This window comes from Carcharodon carcharias, chromosome 8 (assembly GCF_017639515.1).
Source record: "Carcharodon carcharias isolate sCarCar2 chromosome 8, sCarCar2.pri, whole genome shotgun sequence".
Taxonomy (NCBI): domain Eukaryota; kingdom Metazoa; phylum Chordata; class Chondrichthyes; order Lamniformes; family Lamnidae; genus Carcharodon; species Carcharodon carcharias.
The window spans coordinates 161,469,169-161,489,946 of NC_054474.1; the positions used below are offsets into that span (position 1 = coordinate 161,469,169).

The window sequence follows — 20,778 nt, forward strand, 5'->3', positions numbered from 1 at the left end:
AGTCCATGGCAAGGTTACGACAATAGAGCAACTTTACCGTCGGCTTTAAAATTTATTTAACGATCCGTCACTGTGCTGGTCGCTTCCATCACTTTTGAAATCGATTTGATTCAGATGATTTTAATAAATAATGGGTTTTCCATGATTCCTCAGTGATTGTCCTGGAGATTCTAAAAAAGTAACGATAAATATTCTGGACAAAACTCAAAGCATAAAAAAATCCTAAGGGTGTTAAAAAGTGGTGCGTTTTTTTTAATTGCTCTTTGAAACAATTATTTTTTAAAAATGCAAATAGCAGGAAGTGGCCGTTTCGGGAGGTGGGGGTGGCCTATGATAAAAACTCTAGGAATATATTCAACAGCAAGTAAGTTTACACTAAATCTATCTGGCTAGGCCTCAGCTAGTGCTCTGTGTCCAATTCTGGGCACCGCACTTCAGGAAGGATATCAAGGTCCTGGGGATGGTGCATTAGGGATTTACCAGAATGATATTAGGGATGAGGGACCACAGTTATAAAGTGAATGGCAAAAGAACCAAAGGTGACATGAGGACAAACTTGTTTACTGCAGTGAGTGGTTGGGATCTGGAATGCACTGCCTGAAAGCGTACAGTGGAGACAGATTCAATTGTGGCTTTCAAAAGGGAATTGGATAAGCACCCAAAGAGGAAACATTTTCAGGGCTTGGGAGGGTGGGGGGTGGGGGGGGGGAAGCTGGGGGAATGGGACTAGGTGAGTTATACTCTTGCAGAGAGCAGCCACAGACATGACATGCCAGATGGTCTCCTTCTATTATGCTGTATTATTCTATGATATGGAGAGACTAAAGAAGCTAGGACTATTCTCCGTATAGCAGAAAAAGTTAAGGGTAAATTTAATATAGATGTTCAAAATTATGAAGGTTTTAATGGTGATTTATTGAAAAAATAAATACCAAATTTTTAGATACCAAATTCATTTTTTTCAATTGGACATCATTACAGAAATAGTTAAAATATAAATGGCAGAAGAGTCAGTAAGCTGAGGATGCTGATTTCACATGATCAGTAAAAGAACCAGAAGTGACATGAGGAAACCTTTTTTTAAAAAAAACACAGCAAGCTGTTGTAATCTGGAATACACTGCCTGAAATAGTGGCGAAAGCAGATTTAATTAGAAATAATCAGCAAAGAATTGGATAAATATTTAAAGGAAAAAATACAGGGAAAGAGCAGGGGGTGGGATTAATTGGCTAGTTTTACCAAAGGGCTCGTTGGACTGCATGGTTGTCTTTGGTGCTCTATCATTCTGTGATTTGCATGCAGCCCCTTTGGTGAGTGGGTGGGAGCGGAGGGGAGGGGAGGAGAGAGGTGAGGGTGGTGGGGCAGAGATGAATTTCCCCTTTTTAAAGTCCTGAATTGGCCTAAGGGTTTTTGTCCTCTCCCAGAAGGCTACATGGCTGGAGTTGTAGGGGGGTCACAATATATGTAGCCTACAATATTTTTTGATGGCTCAGGCTGGAGAAGCCAGTTGGTCACTTCTTACCCTTTGTTGTATGTTCAATTCATTTCTGTAAGTGCAAACTTTACCTAATCCAGCAATTTCATGGATTCAAAGCATATTGCAGAAAATAGTAGCCTCAATCAGAGATTAATTAAATCAACTAATAATACCACCTTTCGGCAAAAGTGCTGAGAAATTGCAGTTCAATCACTTTCTTTGTGTGTATGACAAATCAGCTTTGTTTCTGGACTGAATGTTTTAAATGGAAGGAGTGTGATTGAAATGTCTTTCTCCTTGCCAACTCTCCAAAGGAATGCTTTTGTTACTGTCAACTTTATTGAAAATGTTGCATCCAATTGATTGTTTGCCAGGTTGGAGCGGTGTCAAAAGCAACAGCTACAATATTTGTTCATAGAGATTTTATTAAAGATTAATACTAAATTTGTGAATGGGGTGAAACGGTACGACTGGCTCTATTTTCCTTTGCTGATTAATGACAACCATGAGCCAAGTCACATTTTATCACATGATCAAGCGCTAATGTTGTTTTGCATTCAGAATTTTCCTCCTACGCATTTGTGTTTAGGCAAAAGTAAAGGTAAGCAGAAAACATGATACTCTATTAGTTTCATTACCAGCCTGTTTGTTCTTTTTGCACAATTTTCCAATTCAAGAAACCATCAGCAGAAAGTATGAGCCCAGTTTTGGTGAGTGCTGCACTTTAGTGTACAACCCAACATGAACTATGGAGAACAGGAAAATGGAAAACTACATTTCATTAATAAGATGCATAGACAAAGAATGCAACTTTTTTTGGCTCCGATTACATTTTTCTGGCTTGACAAACAGCTAATGTCCCAAAAGATTAAAGCTGTCCAAGTAAACATTACCCCTGTCAGGAGTTGAGGACTGATTTAAAGTGAGGTTCTTGTAGTTTGAAATGAAGGTCATTATCCTCTGTTATCTATCAGGTCTTGGTATGAATTATTATTCCCAGGCCAGACGACCCTATTTAATTATAAGAACCAGCTGAAAGCTGCATGAACATTGCAAAGTAGCAAAAATAGAAAACACAGAAGGACACTTCTGCATATCTTCTCCATGACACCCAAAGATAACCAAGTAAGACTCCAGAATATCTACATATCTCCACAGCTCCACTAGTCAAACAATTCCCACAGATGACATTTCCTGCTCCCAGCAGTACAAAGTCATTGTCTTTCATGGAATGATAGGTCAGTATACATAATGCCTTCTCTGGACTAGACACTTGTTTATTTCACTGACTTCGGTTGTTCCTCAGACCTATGACCTTAAGTATGTCTCTAATTTCAACCAGCTCACTTTGCTGTGTTGCATAAGTAAAATGCACCTTTTTGTGGTAGCACAGCATAAAAATAGAAGCAGGAGTAGGCCCATTAAACCCCGAGAACCTGCTCTGCCACTAGGTATGATCATGGCTGACCTTCTGAACTCTGCTTTACCGCCCCAGCTCCTCTATCCCCTAATTCCCAAAAATCTGTCAATCTCAGTCTTGAATATACTCAACGACTGAGCATCCACAGCTCTCTGGTGTAGAAAATTCCAAAGATTCACAACGCTCTGAGTGTAGAAATTTCTCCTAACTCACTCCTAAATCCCGGGCTATGATCCCCCGTTCCACACTCCCACGAATGTTCTGCAAAATATTTGCAAAATAAATAGAGGCTGGGTGGTGGGGCTGTTGGTGTATCCAAAACAACTCATCAAGTGGTGCTGATCACATAATTTCCAAATGCAAACAAGCACAAGTTAATGAGACAATTACAACACAAAGGGATTATTTTGCCTCACCCATCAGTCAATCAGCTCAGAAAACACACTTCATAGGTATTTTCTAACTTAATTTCCATTAATTTTAAGCAGATTTACCACCATGGATTCAGAGAGAGGTAACAGAGAGAGGGAGAGAGATGTCATGTGAAAGTCAGAAATTAGTAAGAGTTTACTAATACAAGATAAACAGGACACTTGGGCAGCAGGTGATTTACATAAAATATAGGCATTACTGACAGATGTTTTTAAGTTACATAAACCATGGAGAATAAGCATAAACAACATGCTCAGTAAAACAAAATGTATTATACCTGGAGCATTTGCTGCAGTAATCAATTATAGTCACCAGATGGAAGTACAATAGTTAAAAAGTCTCAATAAAAAAAACATAAGAATTAGGAGCAGGAGTGGGCAATTCAGCCCCTTGAGCCTGCCCCGCCATTCAATATGATCATGGCTGATCTCATTTCGGCCTCAACTCCAATTTCCCACCCTCTCCCCATAACTTTTCAACCCATTACTAATTAAAAATCTATCTATCTCCTCCTTAACTTTATTCAGCATCCTGGCATCCAATGCACTCTGAGGTAGTGAATTCCACAGATTCAGGACCCTTTGAGAAAAGTAATTCCTCCTCAACTCAGATTTAAATCTACCACACCTTAGCCTAAAATTACGGCCTATATTATTAACCTATCCATATCCATTTGTAAATTTCTTATTTCTTCATTGCTACTTACTTTCCCACCTATTTTGGTGTCATCACTTGCCTTTATATAGCACTTTTCACAACCACCAGCCGTCTCAAAAGCACTTTAAAGCCAATGAAGTACTTTTGAAATACAGTCGCTGTTGTAATGTAGGAAACACAACAGCCAGCTTGCACACAGCAAGCTTCCACAAACAGTAATGTGATATTGGCCAGGTATTTTTTTGTTGTGTGATGTTGATTGAGGGATAAATATTGGTCAGGAAACTGGGGAGAACTCCCCTGCTCTTCAAAGTACTGTCATGGGATCTATTTACATGCACTTTAGCAGGTAGATGGGGCCTTGGTTTAACATCTCATCCAAAAGACAGCACAGTACTCCTGACTATGTTGGAGTGTTAACCTTGATTTTTATGCTCAAGGAACAGAGTGGGACTTGAATTTAGAACTTTGTGACTCAGAGGCACACAAGCTGTCAACTGAGTCACAACTGTCATTCAGTTGATCTAATTTGACTGTAACTATATACACAATGTATTTGACTAGTTTTTTGGTTGTACCTCTGTAGAGCTATTAGGATCACTTCTATGTTAAAAGTGCTCTAAAAATGCATGACTGTTATTGTACCATACCCAGAGGACTTTGCATTGAAGTGGTATGTTGTAATGCCTCTTGTTATTTCATGTAAGACTATTGTTTTATTCATCTGTTAAAAAGCACATCCTTCTCTCCAACTCCTGCCTAATCTCCAACCTCCCTTTCCTTCCTAAACTCCTTGAACCTGTCATCGTCATCTTGCTCTGTTCCCACCTCGTCAACAAGCATTGTTTGAATCCATCCTGTCCACAGCGCTTGAGAATATCCTGGTCAAAATCAGCCACCACATTCTGTATGACTGAGATTCAATATTCCTCTGTTTTATCTTCAAACTTCCTGCAGCTTTTCACACCATTGATGACATAAGTCTCTTTCGTTCTCTCTTCTCCGTGGTCCATCTCAGGAATTGGCTTGTTACACCTCAGTCCTATTTACTTCAGTGTAGCCAATACATTTTCTACAATAGCTCTCCTTCCCAGTCTGCACAGCCATTTTCAATGTATGCTCCATTCTTGGTGATCAGTGTTTGCCCCTTGTCAACATTATCGATAAGCATGGCCTACATACATATACCAAAGGTTACCTCTCCACTTTCTCTCTTGATTCCATGGTTACCTTCATGCAGTATGACTGCTGTTTGACATCAAGCTGTGAAGGAGCCAGAACTTCTGGCAGCTCAAAATTGGTAAGAGCAAAGCTATCTTGCTTGACCCTCGCCAGAAACTCTATTCAAACTGAACTCGACACTGCACAACCTTGGTGTCCTGCTCACCCCTATTTAGCTTCAAATCACCAATTCAATCCATCATCAAGATTACATAGATGGATTACTTCCATCTCTGAAACTAGGCATTTGGTAGTACAGAACTTGAGTGTTGCTAAAAAAAAAGAGACATGTGTAAGCTTTTTGTCTTGCATTCATCAGGGCCCTCGCAAAAATATAAATATAAAGGGGGGAGACAACAATTTATACTGTGTGTGAAGAGAATGCTGATTGGTTGGCAAGTGATGTTGCCATGAAGAATGCACCATGGATGGTGACTGACAGTTAACTGCCAAGCATGAAATTTAAACTAGGCAGCTTGATCCTGATTGGTCAAGACATTGCCCTGAAGAATGGGTCAGTGAATGGCTGTCACTTACTTTGTTTAGCTGAAACAGATGCAATATACATACATGTCATTTCTGTTTGCAAAGAAGAGGGCCCTGTGTATTAATTTATGTAGCTTCCAGTACACGCAAATGGGACACATTGTGAGCCCGACTGAGAATCTTGAATTGGTTGTCAGCGTAATTCTTAGCACATTGAGGATTATTTAGTAAACTTTGTCCAATTGCAGAATCACATCTAATGTTGGACACTGTGTTTTGAGTTTTGCAAACACGGGCTGGTTGGGTACAGTCTGTACCCTGCCTGTTGCAAACAGCAGCTGGGACATGCTGTTTGATATGATCTTTAGGGTATATGATTTACATACCGAGCATTACACTGGCACTGAAATTCATACACCACATTACTCATTTGTGAGGTATGCAGAATGTCTTTTTGGCTTGACGGCAGCATGCTGTTAATGGTGATCACCAGTCACGTTGCTGCTGCATAGGAGCAGTGTGAAACAGCTAGCTTCACCTGTTGCTCGAAGCTTTGAGATATCTTGTCCGTCCAGGGTAATCTCATGTAGACTGGGCACTTTTCAGGGCCGAAAGTGACTGTCTGAAACATTGCCTCCCTCAATCCCTAATTCACAACCCTGGTGCTGCTATGCCTGTGACGCTTCCTGCCATGATCTTCTCAATGACATTCTCACTGGCCTCCTGAGCTCCAAACTACACAAACCCCCTCATCCATCTGTATCCTATCCTACACATCTAATTCCCATATCCTTGCAGCCTCAATTGGCTCTCCATTCCTCAACACATCAGTTTCAAATCCATCCATGGTCTCGATCTTCTATGTCTTAGCTCCCTTATACAACCCTACTTCCTTCTCCAACTTCATCCTACCATTTGCGGCAAGGCGTTCAAATATCTTGTCTTCTCTCTAAACCCCCTCCACTTTACTGTATTCCCACGTTCAAAAGGAAACTCTACTTATAAAACAGTGCCTTCAACCACCTCCCCTATCCACTGTTTCATTACTGCCTGGGTCTGACCCACCCTTCCTGAAGCATCTTAAGATGTTACACTACATTAAAAGTGTTATATAGTTATCAATGGCTGTTACTGCTTTGAAAGTTTGGGTCCAGGCAACACAGCGTTTGGAGCGCAGAAACCGGGCATTCAGTCCCCCTGTTTCAATTCAGTTAGACTCAAATGGCATATCTGGAGGAACTCCCAGATATTTGCTTGGCTTGTATTGCTGCAATTGTACTGCAGCCACTCGTCTGAGATTGGTATCTGCAGCATTGGTTCCAGCCAGACAGTATTGTGCCTATTATGTTTGACTGGAACTCCAACTGACAAGAGGAGAGCTCTTGTTTAGAGGTTCAACCCTGTCTAAATGTTTAGACCAACTCCAGATAGGTTTTTAAACCAGGAGGCCGCCTGACTATTTTATAAAACTTGATAGTTGTTAATTGTATATCAATTATGTTTAATTATACACAGGTGGAGGGCATTAACTGGGGTTTTTGTTCAGCACATATAAAGAGGCACTTACTGAAACTATGATGTTAATGAGTTAGGAGGTATATGCTCGTAATCTTGCGCTTTGTAAATAAATGCAAGATACCAACTGACTTTCCAGAATAGAACAATAATGGGCCCCATGTAGCACTAAACTCAAATGGGTGAGATTCTGTCTCTTCCGGGGTGCATGACAGTACATATCTCCCAAGTCAGCTTGGATAGATACCCTGCATTTATACTACAATCTCAACTCTGCTATGAAGCAGAAATTACTTTGCAGCAAAGCTAAAATTGTGGCATTTCTTAAATATTTTTATTCACTACAGGCCAGTTCAAACATGTCCCATTATTGAATGGAAATATAGGGGAGGGGGGGTATGGTCCTTCGACTTCGTTGGAAAATCATTGTTGCTCCTTTACGTCTTCACTTTCCAGTGCAGTGGTTCCTTAAATAGTCCATTCTCCCCCTTGCTGTCATTTTGCCATTACTGCCCCATATGCTGTCAGATCTGCTGTTTCCCTTTCTGGAGCAACCCATACAGTTCTTGGTGGGGGAGGATGGAGAGGTTCTCTCTTAGTATTCTAAATCCCTCAAAAAGGATCTCCTAAGTTCTGAAATATGGGACAATCCAGTGCCTGGAATCACTCTCTTGAATTGGAGAGACAGCATTTTTCTATTGGCTCCAGGTCTACCTCTGTGTATACAGTCTGGTAGAGTCACATCCAGTGTCACAAGATTTGCTCATTTCTGCCAAAAATGCAGAGGATCTTCTGATCTCTCTATCATATGACATATTTTGTTTATAAATGTGGTGAATTGCAGTCCAGTCACAGCAGCCTGGAAGGGAATCAAACCAGCTGGAGCTTTCAAAGCAGAGTCGTACAGCAGATTTTAAAATAACAACCTATACCCAACTGCAAGGATGTCAATTGAGAAACCTTCAGCCTAAATAAGACTAGAAGTACTTTTGGTGACATTAGTGGATGAAAATTTGTATGGCTTTCCTCTGCTATTTTAATACAGCAATAATCCATTCAAAATAAGCAGATTAGAGTTGTGCACAAAATCTGGGCTGGCACTCCAGTGTAGCGCTGAGGAAGTGCTGCACTGTTGGAGGTGCTGTCTTTAGAATGAGACAAAGCCCCATCTGCCCCTTTACTTGACGTAAAGGATCCCGCAGCATGACTTCAGATAAGTACAGGGGAATTCCCCTGATATGCTGGCCAATATTTATTCCTCAACCAACATCACTAACTAAAGAGATTAGTCACTCATTATCATGTTGCTGTTTGTGGGAGCTTGCTATGCATAATTGGCTGCCGTGCTTCCTCCATTACAACAGCAACTACACTTCAAAAGTGCTTAATTGGCTGTAAAACACATTGGGATGTCCTAAAGTTGTGAAATGTGCTATACATAAATGCAAGCCTTTCTTTCTTTAGTGCCTCTCTTAAAACAATGGATAACACATGCTAATATCACCAACAATATTTTCTAACTGTACTGTACTCTGGCTCTATAATTGGAATGCCAGGGTACCAAGAAGTGCTGGAGGAGATGCACAGTACCTTCTGTCTCCTGAATGAATAAGTTGTTCAAATTGAAGGTCTAACCAGGATTTGTATAAAACCAGTTTTAGAAATACTGTATTAGACAGTATATATTTTATTAGGTTGATTTTCTTGTTTTTTGCAGTCCCTGTTATCTATGGGTTCTGCAACATTCAAAAAGAAGTTATTGATGCAAATCAGATGAACAACAAAATAATATTATTGATTTTAAGATATCAACCTTGGTGAGATATAGGAATATGTGAAAGAACCTGTAATGCTAGCAGCCTGATCGATTTTAAAAGTAAACAGCAAAAAAAATTACTCATCACATATACAACGTTTAATGTGATTTATATACATATGGGAGCAGTTTATTTCAAAACAGTAATTCAATCCAGAGGTTTTATGATATTATAATCCGAAAAAGCAATGATTGATTAGGGTTCTGTTTTACGAGCACCAACAGAACCAAAAGACAGCGTTAATGTTTCAGGCACACCCTCTTCTTCAGAAGGTTACACACTCAAAGTATCAAGCTGTCTTCTCTCTTTCTGGGTGATGGCTGACCTGCTGGATAATTGTAGTACTTTGCAAAGCTTCAGTCAGATTTTCAATTTTTGTAGTTTTTATGTCTTTTTTTCATTTCTGCAAGACTGAATTACTCCCTTAAATTCACTTAACTATCAATGATTAAATAAATAACTTTATTGTGAAAAAGAGTAAAATGTAACACCTGGGACTCCACAGTCAATATTTATATAAAAAAAGGGGGACATGGAATTCTTTTTGTTCATTCATGGAACGTGGACGTTGCTGGCTAGGCAGCATTTATTGCCCACCCCTAATTGCCCTTGAGAAGGTGGTGAGGTAGAGGTGAGCTGCTTTCTTGAACTGCTGCAGTCCACGTGGTGTAGGTACACCCACAGTGCTGTTAGGGAGGGAGTTCCAGGATTTTGACCCAGTGACAGTGAAGGAACGGTGATATATTCCCAAGTCAGGATATTGTGTGGCTTGGAGGGCACCTTCCAGGTGGTGGTGTTCCCATCTATCTGCTGCCCTTGTCCTTCTAGATGGTAGTGTTTGTGGGTTTGGATGTTGCTGTCAAAGGAACCTTGTTGAGTTCCTGCAGTGCATCTTGTAGATGGTACACACTGCTACTACAGTGCTTCGGTGGTGGAGGGAGTGAATGTTGAAGGTGGTGGATGGGGTGCCAATCAAGTATGCTGCTTTGTCCTGAATGGTGTGAAGCTTCTTGAGTGTTGTTGGAGCTGCACTCATCCAGGCAAGTGGAGAGTATTCCATCACACTCCTGACTTGTGCCTTGTAGATGTTGGACAGGCTTTGGGGAGTCAGGAGGTGAGTTACTCTCTGCAGAATTCCCAGCCTCTGACCTAGCCTTGTAGCCATAGTATTTATACGGCTAGTCCAGTTCAGTTTCTGGTCAATGGCAACCCCCAGGATGTTGATGGTGGGGGATTCGGTGATGGTAATGCCATTGAATGTCAAGGGGAGATAGTCATTGCATTGTGCTTGTGTGGTGCGAATGTTAACTTGCAGCTTACAGCCCAAGCTTAAACATTGACCAGGCCTTGCCACATATGGACACAGACTGCTGCAGTATCTGAGGATTGGTCATCACCTTGTTCTGATGCAGTGCCCCATAATCTGAAATATTAACCTAACTTTCTCTCTGGTCTGTTGTGTACATCCGTTTTCTGTTGCTAAACATTGATGCTGTTTTTTCATCAGAAAGAAAATACCGACTGGTTGATCAAGTCTGCTCATTCGGCCTTAGTGCACTCCCCACCATACCATTAATTTAGTGGCAGTTGGTAGCACTTTCACCTCAAGTCACAAGGTTCCTGATTCCCCTTCAGCACACAAAGGAATCAATCTGATGAAGAGTCATACGGACTCGAAACATTAACTGTATTCCTCTCCGCAGATGCTGTCAGGCCTGCTGAGTTTTTCCAGTTATTTTTGTTTTGGTTTGAGCTATCTCCGATGTCCTGATGACTACCTCTCAAACTACATCACAAAAAACAGTTTATCTAGTTATTATCACATTGCTGTTTGTGGGAGTCTGCTGTGCACACATTGGCTGCGTTACAGCAGTGAGCACACTTCAAAAAGCACCCAGTTGTCTGTAAAGCGCTTTGAGACGTCCCGTGGCCCTGTAAGGTGCTACATAAATGCAAGTCTTTCTTTTTCATCAATCTCAGGGGAGCAAAAGAAAAAGAAACCAGTACATATTTCAATAGGTTGATATCCTTGCTTTCTGCAGTCCCTGTTCTCCGCAATATTCAAACAAAAAAAATGATTGAAGCAAATATGATCAACAACGATAATTTCAAGACACCAACCCGAGGAATAGGCGGCGGAACTTGTTAAGTGTTGCCGACTTAATTCAGGAGCTGAGGAGCCAGGTAAATGTCGTTAGTCATCAAATGCGTATTTTAGGAGCAAGTGGCAACGTGACTAACATATTTTCGGCTGAGTGCAATTTTTATGTTTTAAGAGATCGCAGTAGAATAGACAGCAAGAGAAACTGGGGGCGGGTGGGGAGAGAGAGAGAGAGAGAGAGATGATGATGGACCACAATTGCAATGAGTCACCGTCTGAGGAGAGAGGGCGATCGTGGTCTAAAGAGTTCCCTTTAACCCGGGTCCGTTGAGTGTGGGACAGGGTAAGCCCAGCCCAAGGAGGGGAGGGACAAAGTGTGACGTGTGTGTGTGTGTGTGTGTGTGTGTGTGTGTTGGTGGGGGGGGGGGGGGGGGGCAAGCTTGGGGCGGGACTCTAAATGTTCCTTGCGGAGAAACAAGGCAACTCCTCGAGCCCGTCTCCGGCATTCGGCACCAACAGAGTGATCCCAGCGGCGATGGAAGCGGATGCGGCGGATCAGCTTAAAGTTCGGCGCATCGACGAGAAAGGTTACAGTCACAGATTGTTACAGTAACAATGTTGTGTGGCGCGCGGAGGAGGGGGGGGGGGGATTGAGAATGTATCCCAGCCCCCCCTGGATTATCAGAGAGCAGTGGCGGAGGTTTTCCTTCCAGCTTTCCTTCCGAGGAAGATTGAACAGGGCTTTTTTTGGGGGGGGCGGTTGGGGGGGGGGGGGGTGGTGGAAAGAAAAGCAGAGGAGGGAGGTGGGGGGGGGGGGGGGGGGGGGGTGGGGGCGCTGCCCTCCTCCTCTACCCCCCCTCCTCTACCCCCACATCCTGAGATTTATTTCTCCGCAGTCGAAGCGACTGAAGGCGGAGGATGCGTCTGATGGCCCAAACCTGTTGTGGAGGAGGCTGCTGATTCTCTCCCCCCTCCACACATAAACTGCTGATTCCCTTTCACCCCCCCCCCCCTCCACACACACACATAAACTGCTGATCCCCTTCACCCCCTCTATAAACTGCTGATCCGCTTCACCCCCTCTATAAACTGATGATCCCCTTCACCCCCTCTATAAACTGTTGATCCCCTTCACCCCCTCTATAAACTGCTGATTCCCTTTCACCCCCCCATAAACTGCTGATTCCCTTTCACCCCCCCCCCCATAAACTGCTGATCCCCTTCACCCTCCTCTCTATAAACTGTTGATCTCCTTCACCCTCCTCTCTATAAACTGCTGAGCCCCTTTGCCCCCCCCCCTCTATCGGCTGCTGATCTCCTTCACCCCCCCCCCCAAAGACTGCTAATCCCCTTCATCCCCCTCTATAACTTGCTGATCCCCTTCACCACCCCCTCTATAAACTGCTGATCCCCTTCACCACCCCCTCTATAAACTGCTGATCCCCTTCACCACCCCCTCTATAAACTGCTGATCCCCTTCAGCCCCCCTCTATAAACTGCTGATCCCCTTCCCCCCCATAAAATTCTGATCCCCTTCACCCCCCTCTATAAACTGCTGATCCCCTTCACCTCCCCTCTATAAACTGCTGATCCCCTTCACCCCCCTCTATAAACTGCTGATCCCCTTCACCCCCCTCTATAAACTGCTGATCCCCTTCACCCCACCTCTATAAACTGCTGATCCCCTTCACCCCCCCTCTATAAACTGCTGATCCCCTTCACCCCCCCCTCTATAAACTGCTGATCCCCTTCACCCCCTCTATAAACTGCTGATCCCCTTCACCCCCCCTCTATAAACTGCTGATCCCCTTCACCCCCCCCTCTGTAAACTGCTGATCCCCTTCACCCCCCTCTATAAACTGCTGACCCCCTTCACCACCCCCTCTATAAACTGCTGATCCCCTCCACCCCCTCTCTATAAACTGCTGATCCCCTCCACCCCCCCTCTATAAACTGCTGATCCCCTCCACCCCCCCTCTTTTATCTGTGATCGCCTCTAGAAACTGCTGCCTAACTTCTCTATAAACTGATTCTCTTTCCCAGCCCCCACTCCTTTTGAGAAATCACTCCCATTCCAAGGGAGTCTTTGGATGATGCCCTCTTACACCAGTTACCGAGATCATGCACCCCCTGTGGCTGGCATCAACACACCCCTTGCCCTGACCCCTTCCCTTTTCAAGTTTCTCCTCCAAGAAGAGTAGATGGAGGGAATGGGGTAAATATCAGGGCATCTTAAAAGGTGTAGTTTTAAATGACTTTTTTTTTTAAAAAAGGTGTGTGGGGAAGAGAGAGAATTAATTTACTGAAATGTTGTGAACCCTAAGCTTTAACTGGGTGGAGAAACTCCAGGATTGGAAATCTAATATCATGATGATTCCTGCTTGTCAGATGCAGTTGTGATAAACAATGATCCCAACAGAGATGTGACCGAGATAGGATGAAGCATTTGTTTACTGTGTGAGGAATTTGTTTTGTGAAAAACGTCTTAAAAGCGAGAAGCACGTCTGGAGGTGTCTTTTTGGTGGGATAGTGAGCCTATTTCAGTAAATGTTGCAGTAGCTGGCAAGGGAAATGTTTTAATGTAATGTGGATAAATAACGTTTCCTTTACTTAATTGACGTGTATAATATAATTGGCGTTTCTAATTCACTTGCAGTATCTTGTCCTGCAATATTAGTTTAACATAGAATGCACATGATAAGGTGATGAGTTTATTTTTCTCCCCTGACTGCTCTGTGGAAGAGTAGGGTGTAAACTATGCCCAGTCCGCCGGAATGACTCCAAACTAGTGGCAATGAGCCAGGTTTCTGTTTACAGGCTTCCTCTTTCAGGGCAATCAATTTGTTGTAATGACCAAGATTGCGAAATTAGAAGGGACGTAAATGGGAGCAGGAGTGGACCAAATAACCCTCTCCGGCCTGCTCTGCCTTGCAATACGATTGGAGCTGATCACCTCCCTCGACACCTTCTTGCTGGCTCCCCATCTCCCTCGATTCCCTGTGAGTCACACCGTCTGCCTATCTCAGCTTTAAATATATTCAACAACGGAGCATTCACTACCCTATCGGGTAGCAAATTCCAAAGGGTCATTACCCTTTGAATGAAGGAACGTCTCCTCACTTCAGTCCTGAATGATAGGCTCCTTATCCTGAGACTGTGACACCGTTTTCTAGAATTCCCAGCCAGGGAGAAACCAACCCCTCTGACTACCCTGTCAGATCAAACCTGCACCTCCCCCATTTTCAGTGACTTTTTCAAGGTGCCACATTCAGAAGTCGGAACCAACATTATGGGAATAATGTACCTGGGAAGTTTTAGACTGGTCTTTTTTATTCATTTGCGGGATGTGGACTTCGCTGGCTGAGCCAGCATTTAATGCACATCCCTAGCTGCCCTTGAGAATGTGGTGATGAGCTGCCTTCTTGAACCGCTGCAGTCCATGTGAGGTGGGTACACCCACAGTGCTGTTAGATAGGGAGTTTCAGGATTTTGACCCAGTGACAGTGAAGGAACGGTGAAAAATTTCCAAGTCAGGCTGGTGAGTGACTTGGAGGGGAGCTTCCAGGTGGTGGTGTTCCCATCTATCTGCTGCCCTTGTCCTTCTAGATGGTAGTGGTCGTGCGTTTGGAAGATGCTGTCTAAGGAGCTTTGGTGAATTTCTGCAGTGCATCTTGTAGATGGTACACACTGCTGCTACTGTGCGTTGGTGGTGGAGGGAGTGTTTGTGGATGTGGTGCCAATCAAGCAGGCTGCTTTGTCCTGGATGGTGTCAAGCTTCTTAAATGTTGTGAGAGCTGCACTCATCCAGGCAAGTGGGGGAGTATTCCATAGTACTCCTGACTTGTGCCTTGTAGATGGTGGACAGGCTTTGGGGGGTCAGGAGGTGAGTTACTCGTCACATGATTCCTAGCCTCTGACCTGCTCTTGTAGCCACAGTATTTATATGGCTGGTCCAATTCAGTATTTGGTCAATGTTAACCACCAGGATGTTGATAGTGGGGGATTTAGTGATGGTAATGCCATTGAACATCAAGGAGCAATGGTTAGATTCTCTCCTGTTGGAGATGGTCATTGCCTGACAATTGTGTGGTGCGAATCTTACTTGCCACTTGTCAGCCCAAGCCTGGATATTGTCCAGGTCTTGCTGCATTTGGACATGGACTGCTTCAGAATCTGAGGAGTCGTGAATGGTGCTGAACATTGTGCAATCATCAGCGAACATCCCCACTTCTGACTTTATGATGGAGGGAAGGATATTGATGAAGCAGCTGAAGATGGTTGGGCTGAGGACACTATCCCAAGGTACTCCTGCAGTGATGTCCTGGAGTTGAGATGATTGATGTCCAACAACCCCAACCACCTTCCTTTGTGTTAGGTATGACTCCAACCAGCAGAGAGTTTTCCCCCTGATTCCCATTGACTCCAATTTTGCTGGTGCTCCTTGATGTCACACTCTGTTAAATGCTGCCTTGATGTCAAGGGCAGTCACTCTCACCTCACCTCGGGGGTTCAGCTGTTTTGTCAATGTTTGAACTAAGGCTGTAATAAGGGCAGAAGCTGAGTGACCCTGGCAGAACCCAAACTGGGCATCAGTGAGCAGGTTATTGCTAATCAAGTGCCATTTAATAGCACTGTTGATGACCCCTTCCATTACTTTAATCATGATGCATTAAATACCTGTCAAACAATTTTGAGGCAAACTAGAAGGCACTGGGTTCCCAAGCTGTGGTGAGGAAATTGTAGTTGGTAACATGCTTTTGGGCAATTTTGCTGCTCCTGATCATAAGCCTGCAGCCCCAGAATTGGGGCCTGGTTGTGATGCTTCTCACAGTAAGATGGCAGGCCTAGTCAGACTAGTGGGCAGAATAGCAGAGGACGACCTGCACCCATGGAATTCTAATCCAACAAAGGGTCGATGCTCATTGAGGGGAGGTGGGAATAAACAGAAAGAGGAAACCATGGTTAAATTGTCACTTTATTTATTGCACTGGTACAAATGTACTATAGGAATAATTGTACTTGAGCCAGTATGCTTTAATCTGTGATCTGCTATTTGTTAATTCCTTGTCTCTGATCACTCGCACTACTGCGACCACAAGTGGTGACTGCAAGCACTTCAGACAAGAGTTATGTTTAAAAGCTAGAACAAATGCAGAAAGATAAGATTCATAGTTGTGCAGCAGGCTGTAAATATTTGGATGGTGTGAAAATTGCACATGTCCATCTCATAGACGTTTACAGCGCAGAAGGAGGCCATTTGGCCCATCATGTACACGCCAGCCAACAAAGATCCGACTACACTAATCCCACTTTCCATCAATGGGCCTTATTGACAATATAGAAATCCAGTTTTAAAATATCCATTTAAGCTATTCCTGAAGTCAAAGAAGTTCGGAGTTTGTTTCTTAAATTTTATTTTCTATCTCTTCTGCCCCCCACCCACTGTTCAGATGTGTTTACACTTGATTTTAAACAGGCCTTGTGTGGTTCAATATTTTGTCATCATCTGTTAAAACACTCTAGAGTGTTCATATAAAGTGACCATATTATGTCACCAGAATTTGAAACTGCATTGAAACCTGGTCGCTAGAAATGTTGGGAGCCTGAAAATAGTTTGACCTAAGTTTTGACCACCTCCTTCTAACTTCTCCTCAGCACATGGGGAGAGAAAGAAGCCTTTCAGCAGAGACAAATCAATGCTATTTAACCTGCAACCTATCTGGAGACCCTGGCCCTGTCCTGACTACTGCTCAGGGCATGGCAGTAATGCATGTGCTAAAAAGGGATCATGTTGGACATTACCTTGCAGTTGGTGAGTGGTGTGGAGCTTACACTTGGTTTTTAGGTGACATGTTTCCGCTTGTTGAATCTAAAACTAGAGGCCACCAATATAACATTGTCACCGGCAAGTCCATTACGGAATTCGGATTAAAGCTCTTTTCCCAGAAAGTGGTTAGAAGGTGGAGCGTGCTACCACTTGGAGTGATTGGGGTGAATTGTGTGGACGCATTTAAGGTGAACATACAAATTAGGAACAGGAGTGGGCCACTCGGCCCCTTGAGCCTGCTCCACCATCCGATACGATCGTGGCTGATCTGATTGTAACGTCAACTCCACCTTCCCACCCACCCTCGATAACCTTTGGCCCCCTTGTAAGTCAAGAATCTATCCAGCTCTGCCTTAAAAATATTCAAAGATTCTGCTTCCACTCCCTGTTTGAGGAAGAGAGTTCCAAAGACTCACGACCCTCCTGAGAGAGAAAAATTCTCTTCATCTCTGTCTTAAATGGGCATCCCCTTATTTTTTAAACAGTGACCTCTAGTTCTAGAAGCTGAATAAGTATGTGAGCGAGAAGCAAGTAGAAGGTTATACTGAGTGAGATGGGGCGGGGGGAGGGTTCATGTGGAGCATAAACACTGGCATAGACCAGTGGAGCTAAGTGACCTGTTTCTACAGTGTAAAATCTCTGCATTGAAAGTTGAATTGTTCAGAGCTATTTAAATCCTGAAGTGGGCATGTGATGTTAAAATCATTGTATTTTGTGCAGCTTCGTATGTTGCTGTTACTTTGACAGAGTTGTTACGTTTTTTTACTGTACATTTTTGTAGATTGCAAGTCTTTTTTTGCATCTTGGTTCTGTATCTTGGAATCCCTTTGTAAGGTTTAGGAATAAACAGTGGAAAGGCTTTTTTTTCATATGCTGGGCCAAGTTTTAATTTTAGCCATTTGTGGGTAAATCATAGCTGAAAAAGGACATTGTTCACCAGTAATAACCTTTCTATTGGCTAAATGCCAATGGAACTAAAGTCATCCTTTTCCGCTTCCATAAAGACCTCTGCTACATTCCTCCCCAGCCAAAGCCTAGGGGGCACAGGCCTTTGGTGTGCTGTTTGACCCTGAGCTCTGCATCTTACCCTGCGTCTGATTCATCAGCATGGTGGGGCTCTTTTCATTCCTGTCACGTTAATTCATGGGCTCCCCCTGCCCTATCTAACCTCCAACCCTATTCCTCATGCTCCCCAATTCTAGCCTTTAGCGTCCCTCCTCGCTTTGCTCCACCAATGGCAGACATTCCTTCAGCTCTCCCTAAGTCTTCTGTCAACGGTCTCCTGAAATCACCCCTACTTTGCTCTCTCCATTAGCTGTGATTAAATGTATTCCTGGGGGTTTCATCCAATGAGCTGCCCCCATGTTCCAGCCATTATTCAGCCAACACCTCCATCCTTCTAGAAGTGATGCACTACCTTCCTACATCAGTTGGAAAACAAAAAGACTCATTACTCAATTGGATGATGCTTGACTGCCAGCCAAACAGCCATTGCAGCACACTTACCACACCCCACCCCCCAATTTTCAATGTTTTTACATCTGGTAAAGAGACATGTTCAAAGAAAATGACTAAAAAAAAAATCAATCTTCCTTTAATGTCCCAATGATATTTCTCCAGGGTTGCACATAGCAATGTCCTGGAGATTGATCTTCAATTCCTGGAGACTCCAGGCCAATCCTGGAGGGCTGGCAACTCTACTCTCCACTCCCATCAGCTGCTGCTGCTTCAGCCACCATGTCCCTGTCTTGCTGCAACTCCCTTCCTCAACAACTCGCTCCTTCTCTTCAAAGAGCTCCTTAAATTACCTTCCCTTTGTGTTCTTTGCCTCCTAGCCCCTCCTGTTAAGTGGTAACCAGCCTGCGCACCCCCCTCCCCCACCCCATTAAAGTTCTTGACATTCTATGTCAGTCGTAGCTCAGTTATTTGTGCTGTTGCATCCTGAGTCAGAAGGCCGTGGGCTCAAGTCTCGCTGTAGACACTTGAGCACGATATGTAGGCAGATGCTCCAGTGCAGTACTGAGGGAGTGCTGCACTGTTGGAGGTGCCGTTTTTCAGTTGAGAGGCCCTGCCTGCTCTCAAGTGGGTGTACAAAATTCCAGGCCGCTATTTCGGAGAAACAGCAAGAGAGTTTTCCCCTGGTGTCCTGGCCAATTTTCTATCTACCAACCAAAATCAGTAAAACTGATGATCTCGTTTATCAAATTGCTGTTTTGTGGGATCTTGCTGTGTACAAATTGGCTACCCCTTTTCACACATCACCACACTGACTGCACTTCAAAGTATTTGACCTGTAAAGCATTTTGCACCCCGAGGTCAAAAAAAGATGCTACGTAAATGCAAGGCTTCTTTGTGCCTCTGCCACTTGCATTCCTATATGTACAACGATGTGAAAGCTGTTTGAAGCTAAGACAACATCAGTTTTCTTCAGTGTGGTTCCTAAGGTACTGAGTTTAATTAAAGTCTCTGCAGTAGGTCTTAAAGATGAACACTGCAGGGTTAATTATCAAGTTGAAAATGCAGGGGATTACTGTAACTAGTTTACATCATGAGATGATTACAGCTGAGAAGTTTATTGCAGTGTGAGTCTCATTACAAGTGCAGTGGGCGTCCTTGTTCTAATAGTTGCCCATGTTGTCACTAGAATTTCAGTGAAGCATAACGGTGGCGTGTGATGTTTTTGTACTGTCCCCCTTGAACTGGGAAATATCCAACCGTACAGCTGTAGCTTGGCTTGTATTCTGGAGACAGCATTTTTACCTGGTCGGGCTAAGCTGAGACGCTGAATTAAAAGCGCATTGTTAATATTGCTGGCACTACTAGAGTACAGGGTGGATGGACAGTGGCGTATTGGTAAATATCAATATTGAGACCCAGGCTAATGTTCAGGGGACCACTGGTTCAAGAAAACCTGGAGTTGAAAACCAGCCTCCGTAACGGCGACCATTGCCGTGAGAGCTCCTCCACTCCTCTAATGTCCTTTAGGGAAGGAAATCTGCCGTCCTTACCTGGTCTGGCCTACATGTGACTCCAGATCATTCATTAATGTGTTAACTGCCCTCTGAAATGGCCTAGCAAACCAATTTCAAGGACAACTCGGTTCAAGGCACCTGGGCGGGCAACAAGATGCCCACATCCCATGAAAAATAAACGCTTTTCTCTCTCTCTCTCTCTCTCTCTCTCTCTCTCTCTTTCTTTCCCCCATGGTGTATTGGTACAAATATACCAAATACTCTCAGCAATTTTGTGTTTTAAAATTAAGGCCTCTACTTTGCTTACTTACGTTAAGGGTGCAGAATGTGTCTTGGGGGATGGGGAATCTACCCCCTGAGTTACAAAGCCTTATTGTAATGCTGAAATAAAAACAGAAAATGCTGGAACTACTCAGGCCTGGCCACATCCGTGGTGAGAGAAACAGAGTTAACATTTCAGGCCGATGACCTTTCATCAGATTGGAAGGTCTGTTCTGGCAAAAGTTCATTGACCTGGAGCATCAGCTTCTCTCTCCTCATAGGCTGCCTGATCTGCTGAGTATTTGCAGTATTTTCTCTCAATTCATATTTTCAGCATCCGCAGTATTTTGCTTTTAGATTGCTGATCGCTACAAGAAGAAACTCACCAGGTCAGCAAACTAAACCTTTTTTGTTGTGGATGTTGATAAAGACCCTTTCTGTAACCGGAGAAAACAGATTTTTTTTCCCCATTAATCTGTGAGAAATAATTAACATGTAAAAAAAAACCAGCTGGGGTGTGAATGTAAAGACAATGGAGGAGGAGGAAAACGTTGGATTTCCCACATCCCTCACAATCCATCAAGGAATAGGC

General features: G+C 43.6%; 1 protein-coding gene across 1 annotated transcript in view; it reads left to right on the plus strand.

The window, feature by feature from the left end:
- The first annotated feature begins 11,553 nt into the window (after positions 1-11,553).
- The window catches only part of stom (stomatin), a 53,833-nt gene continuing 44,608 nt past the window's right edge, over positions 11,554-20,778 (plus strand). Inside the window, exon 1 of the mRNA XM_041193374.1 lies at positions 11,554-11,713. Coding sequence (XP_041049308.1) covers positions 11,584-11,713 — 130 coding nt within the window. The 5' untranslated portion in view covers positions 11,554-11,583. The remainder of the gene's footprint in view (positions 11,714-20,778) is intronic.